General features: G+C 34.9%; 2 protein-coding genes and 2 long non-coding RNA genes across 6 annotated transcripts in view; 2 read left to right on the forward strand and 2 right to left on the reverse strand.

Moving 5' to 3' along the window:
* LOC134260046 (uncharacterized) overlaps positions 1-13,230 on the reverse strand; it is a gene marked incomplete at its 3' end in the record, with an annotated part of 87,332 nt that extends 74,102 nt beyond the window's left edge. Inside the window, exon 1 of the mRNA XM_062742631.1 lies at positions 13,128-13,230. Coding sequence (XP_062598615.1) covers positions 13,128-13,203 — 76 coding nt within the window. The remainder of the gene's footprint in view (positions 1-13,127) is intronic.
* Positions 1,377-2,153, forward strand: LOC134260047 (uncharacterized). The gene is made up of 2 exons (XR_009990461.1): positions 1,377-1,660; positions 2,079-2,153. It is a non-coding gene; the product is annotated as an uncharacterized LOC134260047 (long non-coding RNA).
* Positions 2,331-5,732, reverse strand: LOC134260048 (uncharacterized). 3 transcript variants are annotated; one of them, XR_009990462.1, is made up of 5 exons: positions 5,630-5,732; positions 5,360-5,428; positions 4,969-5,029; positions 3,646-3,792; positions 2,331-2,536 (listed from the first exon to the last, which is right to left on the reverse strand). XR_009990462.1 is itself a non-coding variant. In XM_062742632.1 (5 exons), the coding sequence occupies exons 1-5, from the start codon at positions 5,709-5,711 to the stop codon at positions 2,487-2,489; spliced, it is 399 nt and encodes a 132-aa protein (XP_062598616.1). In that variant the 5' UTR covers positions 5,712-5,732; the 3' UTR covers positions 2,331-2,486. The 3 variants fall into 3 exon arrangements, 2 of the variants coding, with proteins under 2 accessions (XP_062598616.1, XP_062598617.1); XM_062742632.1 differs by having other exon boundaries at positions 5,370-5,428; XM_062742633.1 differs by lacking the exon at positions 3,646-3,792 and having other exon boundaries at positions 5,370-5,428.
* LOC134260049 (uncharacterized) lies at positions 6,440-7,208 on the forward strand. The gene is made up of 2 exons (XR_009990463.1): positions 6,440-6,715; positions 7,134-7,208. It is a non-coding gene; the product is annotated as an uncharacterized LOC134260049 (long non-coding RNA).
* Positions 13,231-16,421: the final 3,191 nt, after the last annotated feature.

The following is a 16,421-nucleotide window of genomic DNA, read 5'->3' on the forward strand; positions in this document are numbered from 1 at the left end:
TCAAAGAATTAATGTATTTTCACTATATAATCAATAGAGCCCCGCCCTAACACTAGAACCCCTGACCCTGGAGCCATAAAATTCACAATTTTGGTAGAGGCACTCTTGCTCATCATAACTATGTACTTAGTTGGTTTATTTAATACCCAGGAGCAGAGAGGAAGATTTTCAAAGAAATAATGCATTTTCACTACCTACTTATTTAGCCCCGCCCTAGCACTAGAACCCCTGACCCCAGGGCCATGAATTTCACAATTTTGGTAGAGGACTCATTGCTGATTACAATCGTGCAAACAGTTTGACTGCTTGATGTCCAGGAGTAAAGAAGAAGATTTTTAAAGATTGCATTAATTTTAGTGGTTTTGGCCCCACCCCTCAGGCCCCAGGGGGGCAAGGACCATGAAATTCACAATTTTTGTTCCCCTTCACCCACAGATGCTGTATACAAAATTTGGTTGAAATTGGCTTAGCGGTTTCAGAGAAGAAGCTGAAAATGTTCAAATGTTAACACAAGACGAACGACGGACGCCGACGGACAAACACGGATGGCAATAGGTCACCTGAGTGACTCAGGTGACCTAATAGAGTCATTGCACGTTTTCAATCGTATTTTACAGTTAATTCACTCGATTTCAACAACAATAATCGTATTTCGCATAAAATAAAACGAATTCCTAAATTTTCAAAATTTTGTTGTTCTTATTTCATGATTACATGAAACCCAAAAAGCAATTGTTGGTTTTGCTATTCCGCGGCTTAGTCGGGTCCTTGACCAGAGGTCACCACTGACACAGATTTTTCTAAGGGCTATTCCAGAAAAAATGTATGGGGGGGTTGGAAGGCACTTTATTTTTACCCCACCACCCATACATTTTTAATTGCTTTTAGGGGTGAAACGATACGCCTCCTTCACGGTTCGATACGTATCGAAAAATTTGGTCTCGGTTCGGTTATTTTCGGTACGATACATTTTGATAGAAGGAAATAAATTCAACTGTTGTTTTGTTACGAATTTGGCATTCTCCACTATGGTTATGAATAAGTAAACAAGATGTTTCTTATGATATGAATCGTTATAATAATGATTTGATGAATGATTGAATGAATAATATGTATTGACATTTATTCTTATTTATCTGTTATTATTGATTAATGTTATTTGGAATTTATTATGATCTGGGTGCAAATTGTTCACTTCATTCCGAATTTCCTCTACGTTTTGAGGAATACGCAACGTAAATAAACCATTGACTGCATCATAAATGCAATTACATAGTACCTAATGTGCTTACCTCAGATAATTTGGATAAATAATAAATCCATTCACTGATAATTAGAGTAAAACCTTATAATTACACTCTGTTTTTCATACTAAGCGGCAAAAGCTATAAAGTACATTCGGAACACCTCTGATGAGTATAATAGTTAAGTGCATCCGAAGTTTTCCAGCTATTTGACGTTATGGCGCCAAATCTCATGCATTGAGTGATTGACGTCATAAAGGTTGTAAAGGCTTTATATACGAGCCCCCAGCGTCTAACGGTCAGACGCCTGCGGTCTCACCCACGGAAAGGTCTACCTGACGGACCAACTCCGAACAAGGCAGTCTCCCCATCACAAAGGGTTCTGTTTTAGACAGAGAGACAAATTGACATGATGGGTAATTATTAACCTGAATTTGTTAGCAACGTTTGATTGCGTTATTTACTCAGACACAAGTGGTGATCTGAACTCATCGTTATTGTTTACTGTTGAGTAGTATTTACTAAGGCACAAGAAGTGACCTGAACTTGATATTTATAACTCCTGACATTATTACTAACAACAAACTAACAAATGCATGGTGCAGTTTTGTTGAGATGTTAGCATAACTTTTTGTCCCTATACAATTAGTTGTTTGCTAATAGTATTATCTGACATTTTATATTTATACTCACTAAGTGAAGAAATCACTAGTTCAATCTTTGTTCAAGACCTAAAGATATAAGGTCTATTCGTGTTTATTAAAGGGTTTGTTTAAGGGTGGTTTTTATATTAACATTTTGTTGGAAAGGGTGGTTGGTTTGTTTTTATTTCAGGTGAGGACCGCAGAGCCAAAGAAGAGTATTTTTGTATGTTTATTGAATAAAATCTAATAAAATATTAAAAACAAATTATATCCTGTTGTCTTTCGTTCAACATTCAGATTAAGGAGCCCCACAATGTTACGCCGCTAAACATCTAAAGCCGTAAGTCGTAACAATTGGTGTCAGAAGTGGGATAAAGTTTTCCTTTTATTCTGGTTGATCGAAAGTCTACATCAGGATCTTAAAATATTGTCTTACTAAGTCTATTGACAACGACAAGCACATTGACATATGAACACATAGAATTTGTGTTACAAAAACAAAAGTCAAAATGTCAAATGAAAACAGCCAATTTGAAGCCTCTGAGGAGAATGGGTGCACGTCCTGCGATCTGAATGATGACATCACTTGTGATGAGTATCAAAGGTCCGGTACCTCTTCTCCTATACAGAAATCAGGCTCTGACAAGGCTGAAAACATAAATGAACTTTTGTTAAGAGCTGTAGAAATGATGAACAAAGAAGTCTTAAACATGAGACAAGACATAGATGAACAATTGTCAAACATGAGACGAGATTCTCGTCAATTACAAGAACAAGTAGACGAATTAAAACAAAAGGGGACCCCCAAAGATAATGCAATCAGATATCAAGTGCATGGGTGTAGAGAGTCCCTGGGTCTTCATGATCAGTCTCCTATCATTGGGGCTGGGGAAAATATCGGTCATATAGATACCCCTGCAAGGGAGATAAATTACAATGAAAATAGAGTTCCTTCCCCTTTCAATTCTAAACCAATTGTATCTATTAAACCACCTACATTTGATGGGTCAGAAGATTTTGGGGATTATCTAGCCCAGTTTGAAATCTTGGTTGATCTACATGGTTGGAATTACAGGGCAAAGTCACTATACCTAGCTAGCAGTTTAGCAGGAGGGGCTCGTGCACTTTTAAGTGAACTTAACGAAGTTCAGCGCAGAGATTATGATTCCCTAGTCAAGATTCTTGATAGGCGTTATGGTTCAGTTGAACGATCTGAAATGTTCAGAGCTAAGTTAAAGACAAAAACCAGGGGGGACAGAGAATCCTTATCTGAACTCGCGCAGTCTATCAAGAAACTTACTAGGCAAGCATATCCTGCTGCCGATTCTAACTTGACGAATGTTCTTTCATTGGATCACTTCATAGATGCACTTCCTGATCCGGACATGCGCCTTCGCTTGAGAGAAAGTAGGCCCAGAGACATTAATGAGGCTGAGATATTGGCTATAAGACTTGAAACCCACAAACTGGCTGATGCACAGAGGGTAAAAGTTGTCAATGCCATACATCCAGAAATGGATACCAATCTCCTCGCCTCAATCAAACAAGAAAATAGGGCCTTGAGAGATGATCTCCAATCACTTACAAAAGAGATTAGATCACTCCTTAAAGATGGTCTTAATTCAAGACCTAACTTTTCTCATTCAAGCGAGGCGCATCCTCGATTCGGGAATGCACAAAATGATCAACAGAACAATCAGTTCCGAGTTCATAGGCAGCCATACAATGCAAACAATTTTGAGAGAAGAAATGCTTACCAAAATAGACAACATCAAAATGGTCGTTTCCAATCTTCAAATCAGGGAAACTTTCCCGTGTCGAATTCAGGGGGCGGAAGTCGACAAAGCGCAGGGGTAGGCCCCAATCACTGTTGAACAAAGTTGAAATAAGAGGACCTCTTCCGGCTGGAAGAAATGAGTGTATTAAAAAGAGTCCTCAAAATACAGTTAATGTAACTGAGAATGAAAATATGATGAACAATAAACCAAATAATGATATTGAGAACAATAAATCAGAAAATGATGTTGAGAAAATTGTTATGTGTGAAAATGCACCTAAAAATGAGAGAGTAGGTGATGTAAAGGGATGTGGTGAAGGAATTTTTGTAGTAGGCAAAATTGAGAACATTCGAACTACAATGATGGTCGACACAGGAGCTAGTGTAACAATTATTAGCTCCGATTTTGCAGACAGTTCAGAGTTAAAGGGGAAATTAGATCTGAACCCTTCATTTGTAAATCTAACCTCTGTTAGTTGGGAGAAAATATCTGTCCAAGGGGAATGCCTAGTGAAAATATGTGTGGGAGATGTTACTGTGAATCATAATGTTTTAGTGGCTAATATCCAAAACAAATGTATTTTGGGTTTAGATTTCATGAAAGACCACAACTGTGATGTTCTATTGAACAAAATGAGACTTAGAATAAAGGGAATAGATGTTTCTTGCTTTACACATGAAGCTTTGAATAAGCAATGTTGTAAGGTATTTTTGACGGAAACTATAGAGATTCCCCCTCTCAGTGAATTTATTGCCTCGGCTAAAGTGGAAAACCCATTATTTAATGACAAGGTTACTTTGTTAAAGCCTGTGGCAAAATTTTTAGATAAACATGGTGTATTAGTTCCCAAGATTTTGGCAAAAATTGAAACTGATAGAGTATCTGTTCGATACATGAACTTAGGTGATAAGAGTGTCAAAATTTTCAAAGGGACTGTTGTGGCAAATTTAGAAGATACTCCCCAATCAATAAATGTTTTGACAAAACAAGAAGTGAAAACAAATGAAAATTTTTCTGAACATTTGAAGTCTGTGTTTGAGAATTATCGTAAAAACTTTGATCAAGAACAACAGCAAATTAGTTTCTCAATTAAATTTTCTGATATGGCTAGACCCTTGCACAAACTGACTGAACTAAGTCATAAATTTGTTTGGGATGAAGACTGTCACAAATCTTTTGACAAGCTAAAGCGTGCCCTAACAAGTTCACCTGTTTTATCTGACAGGGACTATGGGCAAGGAGGTAAACCACATTGTTAGTTTAACTTTAGATCCTAACGACAACACTAGAGCTTAAAAAAACCTGAAAACTGTTCTGTTACAACCAGATCTTGTGGTAAATCTGCTCTGCCCTTTTGATATCCCTACAAAACAAACTGAAAATGTAACAACTAATGAAACTGTTGGTGAGAATAAACCAACATGGTATTGAAGTAGCTAGATAATATGAATATTTGACATTTTGCTGATTTTTCGCATGAAATTTTGTCTTCTTGAACATTCTTGCGAAAATGAGAAGAGATTATTTATGTTGAGTTTCTATACTGTCAGTGATCTGTAAATATTTGATCTATAATATCTAATTATATTCATGCACTTACTTTATGCATTCTATGCATCAAGCAGTCATATTATGAATCTTATTACAATGATTGATTGATATTTATGCATCAGTGAAATATTGTTCATCTTACCTTTACTTACCTTTGATTTTTCTCTTTGTACATGCCATGTTGTTGAGAGTCCCCCAGAGAATGGGAATCCTAAAAATATATGGATCAGCAATGAAACAGATTGAATTATTTTTGACGTATTAATACTTCACAGAATGTTTGACTGATGTCAACGTAAATTTGAAATGTGCAGTTGTTGTTTTCGCACAAATGCTACAAAACAACGCATAAATTTATCTGCTTATAGTCAGATCAAATGGAATATATAATGAGTATTCAAATTCTACTTACTGACGGTTGCATTTAGTCCAGTTTTTGCAAGTATTTTTGGACGAACTTTGTGAAAATTCAGTGGCGATTCATTTCTCAGCATGAGGATTTGACGTCACACCTTTTGATAGTTCATACGAAGAGATCCATGTCACGAAATCTACTTTCGTTTTGAAAATACGACAAGTGCGTCCTGATTATTGAAATTTGAGCATTGTACTAAATTGATTGTTATGTGTTTTTACGTAATTGTTAATGTTTAATACTATTTAAAGTTTGCTTATGATAAAGTGAACTTACAGTTTAATTTGGATATCCCGAAGACTGTATTTCGAGATAATCAGTCGATCGAGGTATTGAGGTTTTTGTTGATTGAACATTAATTTAGATTGTTACATAGCACATTTTTATAGACATTCGAGGACGAATGTTAAATAGAGAAGGGGGCCGTGTTACGAATTTGGCATTCTCCACTATGGTTATGAATAAGTAAACAAGATGTTTCTTATGATATGAATCGTTATAATAATGATTTGATGAATGATTGAATGAATAATATGTATTGACATTTATTCTTATTTATCTGTTATTATTGATTAATGTTATTTGGAATTTATTATGATCTGGGTGCAAATTGTTCACTTCATTCCGAATTTCCTCTACGTTTTGAGGAATACGCAACGTAAATAAACCATTGACTGCATCATAAATGCAATTACATAGTACCTAATGTGCTTACCTCAGATAATTTGGATAAATAATAAATCCATTCACTGATAATTAGAGTAAAACCTTATAATTACACTCTGTTTTTCATACTAAGCGGCAAAAGCTATAAACTACATTCGGAACACCTCTGATGAGTATAATAGTTAAGTGCATCCGAAGTTTTCCAGCTATTTGACATTATGGCGCCAAATCTCATGCATTGAGTGATTGACGTCATAAAGGTTGTAAAGGCTTTATATACGAGCCCCCAGCGTCTAACGGTCAGACGCCTGCGGTCTCACCCACGGAAAGGTCTACCTGACGGACCAACTCCGAACAAGGCAGTCTCCCCATCACAAAGGGTTCTGTTTTAGACAGAGAGACAAATTGACATGATGGGTAATTATTAACCTGAATTTGTTAGCAACGTTTGATTGCGTTATTTACTCAGACACAAGTGGTGATCTGAACTCATCGTTATTGTTTACTGTTGAGTAGTATTTACTAAGGCACAAGAAGTGACCTGAACTTGATATTTATAACTCCTGACATTATTACTAACAACAAACTAACAAATGCATGGTGCAGTTTTGTTGAGATGTTAGCATAACTTTTTGTCCCTATACAATTAGTTGTTTGCTAATAGTATTATCTGACATTTTATATTTATACTCACTAAGTGAAGAAATCACTAGTTCAATCTTTGTTCAAGACCTAAAGATATAAGGTCTATTCGTGTTTATTAAAGGGTTTGTTTAAGGGTGGTTTTTATATTAACATTTTGTTGGAAAGGGTGGTTGGTTTGTTTTTATTTCAGGTGAGGACCGCAGAGCCAAAGAAGAGTATTTTTGTATGTTTATTGAATAAAATCTAATAAAATATTAAAAACAAATTATATCCTGTTGTCTTTCGTTCAACATTCAGATTAAGGAGCCCCACAATGTTACGCCGCTAAACATCTAAAGCCGTAAGTCGTAACAGTTTTATCCTTCCTTTTATTTAATCTAGTGAAAGAATTTATGTGCAAAATGGATAGAATAAATCACCTTAATTGATTTGACTGTTAAAAATCATTTTACAAACTTTAAGTCCACAAAAATTTACGTTTTTGAACTAATTACACAGAGAAGCATGTTTATACCTTATGCCAAACCCGACTGAATGACAATCCCGACCGAAAAACGAACCGAACCGAAAGTAGAGAATTTGTACCGTGTATCGAACCGAGAAAAAATACCGCGGTGAACCGATACCGCGGTGAACCGTTTCACCCCTAATTGCTTTCTCCCCCACCACCCATCAAATTAAAAATGCTTTTAATACAACCATCCATCTAAATTTAAAATACTTTTTTAAAGAATTGTGTTTTTAGTTATGTATAATAAAATTTTATGTACCGGTACTTTTTTCAAGCATTTGCACTTTATGCAACTTGAAATGAGTGTTTGCTTTTGGGATGTATCAAAACAATGGACTCATTTAAGGAGAAAAAAAAAGTACATATGATGCAAATCTAAATATTATGCACAAAACTTTCATTTTTTCATTACTTTGAAAATAGTTTTAATCTTTTTTGAAAAGAATTTAGAAAGATATTTTTATGCAACAGAAACAAAAGTTTTGTAAGATTTAACGATCAGCTAATTTTTTTATAGTTCAAGTCCAAAGTTCTTTTGTAACACAGGCCACAAAGTTCCTGCTATAGCCTATAGGTTTCTGTTTTTTTTTTTAGGGGGGGGGGGGGGGGGGCACTAAAGTTATGTAGGGCATTGTCTATTTAGTGGGATGTGAAAAAAAAATACGAAATCTCAATCCCACCTAACCGTGCAGGCACTTGTTTCTGAAATATATTTTTTTAAATTCATTTGTATCTTATGGCCGGGTTAAAAATTATATTCGAGGTAACACTCAACAGGTTATGGATTGGTACATGCAAGTATATTGTTACAAACCCTGTTATATATAAACATTACTTTACACCGTATTTGGTATAAAGTAAAATATCTAACTTGCAAACTCCAAAGTCCAGTCCAGGGATCGACACTAACTTTAAAACCATAGTTGTCAGCAGGGCTAGTAATTTCTAATTTCTACTAGCCCTGTTCATGTATTAGTTGTCCAGCAGCCAAAGGCTGCTGGCCGAGTCGCGAAGCGACGAGGGGGGTAGGTGCGGGAGGGGGTTTCCCCCTCCTGCTGGTGGGGATACGGAAAATTTTGAAAATAGAGATGCGAAATCCTGCATTCTGGCTGAATTTTGGGTGTAAATTATATGTCACTCTATGATTGTACCTAAGACATTTTTACTGTTCGAAAAATTCTATATTTATATCATTTAGGATATTTTGAATCACCTTTAAAGTTTACATTTTTGACTTAAAAAAATTATAATTATGCTGATAAAACATATTTGAAAATAAATTTAACAATTATCAGGTATATTGTATGTAAATTGTAATAATTTTTCTTGCTTTTAGTGAGTAATTGGTAAAATTTACTGTAGCCCTGCAGGGCAAGTTTAAAGACATGTTTGGTAGCCCGACCTCAATATTCAGATGTCCCGGGCCAGCGGGCTAGCGTTAGTGTCGAACCCTGCAGTCTAGACGAACTTCAAAAACGGCGTGAACTCCAAAAAAGAAGTCTTTGGCTCCGTCATGCATTGCGGCAAAATGGCGTCCGTTGTAAACAAACGATGGATTGTCGTTCGCTTTCTCCACAAATACGACCGAAAAATGGCTGTATTTAGTAAACTGTGACTGGATTTTAATTTTTGTTGAATAAATAATTGCACTTATTAAATCATTTAGTAGTTATTGACTTATTTATCGCTCCGTATTCTTGCATAATAGTGATTTGGGATATACGACATCGGATTCAATAAAGTCGGTAAGAATTAATTTCTTAACTTAATTTAGTGTCCCCTTGATTTAAATTTTATGCCATTCCTACTATAAAGATGCTTAAATTTTACTTTCAAGACACTTAGATCGTATTTATTTTATTTAAAAAAAAAAACGCACAATTTTCGCGGCGGAGCAGAGATACTAACAGGTTCGTTTTGAGAAAGATTTTTTTTACCGTAATTTTAAAAGAATGATTTTTAAAGTTCTTAAACTGTAAGATTATAATTCTAAAAATGTTTTCAGGATAATATCTGTTCATATGTGATAACAATTAGGTTAATAGCGATTGTGATAACTTACGCTCTCAATTCAGATGTCATACAGGATTATATGACGAAATAATATTATGAATGGGTAAAATTCAGTCAATGTTTAACCCATGCAGTTACAACATATATTATTCAATTTTACAATTACATATTTTTCCCTTTTATCATGCATATATATTTAATTCCCAAACGCAGTCTACGCGAAAGTTAAAAATTTTTACAGGACAAAATGTCTGGTAAAAATAAAAATTTTACCAGACCAAACAATTTCTTGCCAGACCAACATTTTTTTCCTTAAAATAAATCCATACATCATTATGATACTGAGATTGAGAGGGTGGGTGGGATGGGGTTAATTCTCACTGTGAAATTTAAGCATAAATAAATTCAGAGTGAAATAGACAAGTTAACTATTTATAATTTTTCTTTGTAAAAGGTATCTATTAATGCAATTGCATGCATTTTTTTCATATTTGACTTATACAACATACACTGTATCAAAGATTTTCTTTATAAAATTTAATATGCACTTTCAGTGTATATTTATTTTTTCCTGAAACAATTCATTATGGTTACTCAAGTTCAATGATCATTTAAAATAATTTCCCAACCGAATCTACGTATGAGCTATCTAAATATTTCCCCAACCAAAACTACGTATGAGCTATCTAAAGATCTCTAGTCATTGACAGAGGAAATTCAAATTAGAATAAAAACGATCATGACAGGGTTGTAATACATAAAAATTAATCAGGTATTACTTCTAAATTGGTCAAATAAAGGATATTTGTGGGGAATTTGACCATGTGTACCTCTTAATTTAGATTTATTTGGCCTTAATTTTTATCGGACATTTGGCCTGTATACTGAATTTTTTTACCTACCCGACCTAAATTTTACCGGTAAAAACCGACGGTCCGGTGACTTTCGCATAGACTGCAAACGTTTAATTTTCTTTGTAATTGAATCTAACTTGAAACATGATTTTTTTGCAAATAAAACAATAAATCTAATAAATACGATCTCTTCAGCAATAGAGGAAATGTACGTGGAAACTGAATGGATTCTCATGTAACTGTCACCTTATTTGATATTAAAACCATCAATTCAGTACTTTTTAAATTATTGGTAAGATGTATTTACAATGTGGTTGCTCATCACTGCTCTGAAGATGCTAAATTCATTCGTACACGATAGACATGAAAGACAGAGGAAATTCGAACAATTGAAAATTCGCCAGTGTCCCTTACTTACAAAAAATCAAATAAAATCAGTAAAAGTAGTTCTAAAATGACTCACTTAGTCACTGCAAACAAATTATCAATCACAGAGATGTTTTCATAAGATTAAGACTGTTTAATTTGTATTTTGTATCCTACTTGTACGAGGTCTGGCTGAAGCTCGAAGTTGGTCAACTTTGACTTGCAATTAAAAACTATTTGCACATGAAATCAAAATTCTAACAAATACGTTCTCTAAAAACATTTATTATTAATCATTTCTGAGAACTTACATTATGTAAGGTAATCCAATATTTTGCAAAAGCACTTTTCATTTGAGCCCACTTTTCACGATTTTTCACCGTTTTTTGATATAACTGCGAATGCATGGATCGTTTTTTGGAGTCTTTTCTGGACTGAAATTCTCACTTCCGTTAACACCGTTTTTGGAGTTCGTCTAGACTGTAGTCATGCTCTAAAATGTTTATTATCAGATACCTTTTTTTTCTACTTTTGGTTTTAATCAAACGATCTCTCTGATTGTTTCTAATATCATTTAATTTACCAATGTAATCACGTCTGAATACACTTCGAGGAAAGAGAGTAAAAAATCAATGAAATATGTGTAACGGGACCCAGGTCTTGGTTCGAGAGATAGAGAGTTTCGAGAGATAGAAGTTTAAGAGACCAGGAGTAAATTTGCTTAGTTATATAGAGGGAAATTTCAAAAAACGGGACCGTAGTTTCACTTCAAGAGATCGAGAACTTCGAGAGATCGGAGTTTGAGCCATCGAGAGTCACCTGTATAATTAAATCTATCATGAAGGTACGAATGGGAGATGTGCAAAACCACAACTAGGATACTAGTAACTTGTGAAAATATAAGATTTGTACCATATTCACAATAGTCTGCACTGAATCAGTAATCTATAAACATGTTTGCCTAGGCAGGCACGGTTCCAGGAAATTTTTCCTGGGGGGAGTCTACCATGTTTACATACCCCGGTCCAAAAAAAAAAAATCTTAAAATCCAGAAATTTCATGACAGTGACAAGCAAAAGACAAACAACAACAAAAAACAAACAATAAACATAAAAGATAGACTCCTTTCCAAACGTGAAAAAACCTGAATATCTAGAACAGACTGACAGATTCGGCCAGATGTGAGATCAAGTGATGTGCCCCCCCCCCTTACTTTACATGCCTATTCCAAGGATATTGGTTCCAAAAAAATACTATAAAAAGGCCTATTGGTGTCATAAAGGCCCTAAATCAATTGGTTTACAATAATTCTCTTACTTTCGTCAGGTCTTTCACTTCGTGTTTCCCGCCATATGGTGGCAGAGGATAGTTTCGAATAAAGTACCGTCAAAAATAGAAAAAATAGAGAAACCTGAGGTTTGAATGCATATTATAGGTAATTTTATAGCTAGAATATTTTATGGGTGCATTTGGAGGGAATTGGTGGCCTTGTATATTTTATTGAAATATGACACTTTAGTGTCACTACTACTGTATATGGGATATGGACTAGAAATACGAAACTAAGCTCAAAACTCGCTCTACCGGTATTTCACCAGAAAAGCGGGGTGGGTTCACAGGATGAATTGTAGCTTTGAAAACGAGGTGGTTGAGCCATTATCTCTTGCTGTTCATTGGTATGTACAAATGTTATTCTGCAATTTGTATGGTAGCTTAGGTCAGGCGCACGGGCCTGGAAACAGATGCGGCTGCGGCGAAATAGTGAAAATAGGCTTGATTCACATGAAATTTTGAGATTGTCCCTGCGCCATCTTTAGGGCTCATTGTGTAAGTTGTACATGTTTTATTCCTAAAAGCTTCAAATTTCTCAAGGGACTACATCATACTATTATTACATGTAGAGGGAATTTAAAAGTTTTCAATGCACATTTTTAAAGCAGCTCAATATTAAGTAAACCGTCAGTCAAACGTTTTGATTGCAAAAAAAACTATCCTCTGCCACCTATTGTAGAAGATTAATTTAGTTAGGACGTCCATAATATTAGTCGCATTGATACAATCAACCACTTCACGGACTATGCCACTGTATATCGCGGCGCCTGTCGATATGTTTTGCAAAATCAGCGTATGCATCATTGCATGCCATGGATTATTAACAATTGCGTGTCATGTCGTTATATATTCACGTCTTAAATTCAAAGGTTACGATTGTAAGTGGCACATTGCATTGCGGCTAGCCTACAGTCCTAAAGACGTGGAGTAAACTAATTACGATACGTCTTATTTTTATATGATGAAAACAATTCACGTTACATTACCAACCAAACCACTGAAAAATCTAATCAGTCTTACCCATCTCAAACATCCTTTATGGACATGGAGCGCAGTTTGAATACTGTGAATTCATTTATAACGTTATAATACATGTACATGTACTTACCAACTGTAAAAAATAAAATCAAAAGGCAGCTTATCACTGAAAACACCTCCATATTCTTTCGATTTATATTTGTCATTCAAAATCAGCCATTTTATATTTGAAAATTTGGCGTTTTAAACATTCAGAAGAAAGAAAATTTTTCATTGGTCACTGTGTTATAATTACGCCGACGCGCACGAGCTGAATAATCATCACATGTGACAAATTTTGGCGCCATATATAAATTTGGCCATGCTCTCTTCGCCGTTGGTCGGAAAACAAAAATATTTCAGCACACTAAAAATATTTCAGCACACTGAATATTCGTGTTCGTAACATATATTCGTGACAAAATTATGCCGGTGAACTATTATTGCCAATGTCCATTTTCGTCCGTTGGGCACCGTGTATAAAGGAGACGACCATTTATTTTGGGAGGATAGCAATTTTTTTTCAGAGTCAGATTTTTAGCTCTCGAATAGGCTTACTGGTCATAGTCAGCGAATGAGATAGAAATCAATTTCTACTTCGTGTGATAGGCTTAATAAATGAATTACTTTTTTAGCTCTACTACTTGAGAATGCCTCGATATCGATATGATACGAAAGCTCGTTGTCGTAGGTTAAAAAAATAAAATTTTTCGTGTTATAATGCGAAAGTTTCGCGATATAACGCGTAACTTCCGCGATATAACGCGTATCTTTCGCGTTATAACGCGAAACTTCCGCGAATAAATGCGTAACTTTCGCGTTATTTCGTGAAATATTATGCATATATAATAATGTTACTCAGGAACCTTGATCTTGACTGACAGATAAGAACATGAACACAGACGGGAACTCCCAGGAACTTATTTATAGAATATCATTTCCTCAGAAGATGTTCTGGAGAAATGATTAGTCATCAGAATTTTTTTTTTTCTTTTTTAAAACCTTACCAATCAATGAAATGAAGTTTTTTTTCTTGTACATGTTTTTCTTGTTAAATTCAAGAAATTCTTGAGACAGATGATTTTTTAAAAGAAAACTCTCCACTTGACACTTTTTTCAAGCTGTTTTTTAATCAGTAATACGTACAACAACTGTACCACTAGTAAATTAAGCAATCAATCATTTTGGACTAAAAAATTTACTCTGCAGAAACATAACTTAAAAGTGAATGAACAGTGTATCATATCATGAGCTTAACGGGCCATATGATGCTGTTTAAATCACAATTTTATAATTGGATGTTGTTAATTACGAATTTATCCGAGGGGTTATAGAGAAGTTCGTGGACTAGGGTCATAAATCAAAACTATTAAGGTATATACAGCAGAGTTTGTACACTTTAATTAATTGTCAATGTTTTCGTAAGCAATGGAATGACAACGTGGCGCAACCTCAAAATACGATATCGTATTTCTACAGTGAATCCAACGCAGACAAAAGAAAATCTTGCTATCCATTTTTAGCCGGGCTTATTGCTCAAAGAGCAATTGCCAGCTTATGTGATCCTGTTCAAGGCAGGATGTTGACCCCATAGTCGCCATTTTAAAGTTACGTGCAAAAATATAGTTCTTACTCTCAACCGCTTTTGAGATAATACAAACGCTAAATAAAGCAACAAAAATAAAACGAAGTTTTATCTATATAAAATAAACATTAGTAGTAATGACTTTGAAAACTTCATAAGTCAAAGAACATAGTTCATTAGCGTAAGGATTTTTGATAATCAGTGTTACCGTAGTTCTCTACTCAATCGAGGTAAAGCAGGAGAGGGAACCAGACTGGCCTGTTTGTTTACATTCAGCTGCGGTACCAGATTAATTCTGATTCTGACAAAATCGGACCGTGGTATTAGGATTGAAAAACTCACTGTCAGTGTCTTATCATTTATATTGATAGTTTTAAAATAATTTTTTCATCAGAATATAAACGTGATTCATGTAAGAAATCCATTCTACTCTGTAAATGAGCCCGGCTCTCTGTACTTCTGAGTACTTTGATTCACAAATGTGGTGGGACACCGACAAATTTGCCTCATTTTGTCAATTTTCTGAAATCATGATCTCTATCAAATAAAATTATTTCAAATTCTCTAGAGAGTGCATAACAAAGACGCCGAAAAGGGTGGTTTTCCCCGAAATTCATAATCTTGATAAAAATAATTCGGATTGAAGTTTAATTTTGGGAAAACTCGCATAAACTTTGAATTGTTTGAAAAGCGCTGAGAAAGACCAAATATGACGGTAAAGATGGATACATAGTAAGAAAACTTAAAAATTGTAGCTTGTGATAGTTCAAGATTAAAATAGCCTTTTGCTTATCATTATAGTAAATAAACAGAAATAAGTGTCACAAAATCAAAAGACAGTAGGCCTATAGAGACTTAAGCTATCTTGGTTAAACAGCAAAAGTTTTGCGTTATATAACGCGAAAGTTACGCGTTTATTCGCAAAAGTTTCGCGTTATATCGCGAAAGTTTCGCGTTGTAGCGCGAAAAATTAATTTTTTTTAACCCACGAAAATGAGCTCAATGGATTTCGTAATATAGCATGTAACTTTGCTGTTCTTGTGAAAAAGATTTTAAAAGATTTTGAACGATTTTTTATGCCCCCCTTCGAAGAGGGCATATTGCTTTAATTGTTGCTGTCTGTCGGTCGGTCTACCATAGTTTCCGTTCATTATACGCGCCCCACGCTTGAAAAGTGGGAGGGTATTATAGTAATTGGGATGTCCGTCCGTCTGTCTGTACGTCTAGCTTCTGTCCGTCCGTCCGTTTGTTACGCTTTAAGGTACCTAGCTATCTCTTATCCGCAACTCCTCTTTTACCACTGAATTAAATTTAATGAGACTTTCACAGAATCTTTGTTATACATTGCCATTGTGCACCTTTTACTTTTTGATCGGACACATATTTTGGGTTTTCCAGAGCAAAACATTGACACTGTCATTTTTTCTATAATATTGAAGGGTACCCATCTTTTACCAGCACATCCTCCTTATACCACTAAATAAAATTTAATGATACTTTCACATATTTGTTATTACATAATGACACTGTGACCTCCTATTTTACTTCTTTTACTACTTATTTCGGGACTCTAAGAGTAAAAAAAGGACTTTGTCATAATCATATGGGATGCGGGGGGGGGGGGGTACCTCTAGTTTTCCTTGCAGATATTGCACATATTGAAATGAAATTTCATATACTAATACATAATTATTTATCATAAGAGTATCTAGGTCAAGTTCTGTTTTGGGTCCTATCGAGCTATTTTGGACAGAGTTATGCCTCTTGGATTTAGAAAAATTTCAATTATTTGGGGGAGGG

Source organism: Saccostrea cucullata, unplaced genomic scaffold, assembly GCF_032062105.1.
Source record: "Saccostrea cucullata isolate Sc308-1 unplaced genomic scaffold, CSIRO_AGI_Scuc_v1 ctg493, whole genome shotgun sequence".
Classification (NCBI taxonomy): domain Eukaryota; kingdom Metazoa; phylum Mollusca; class Bivalvia; order Ostreida; family Ostreidae; genus Saccostrea; species Saccostrea cuccullata.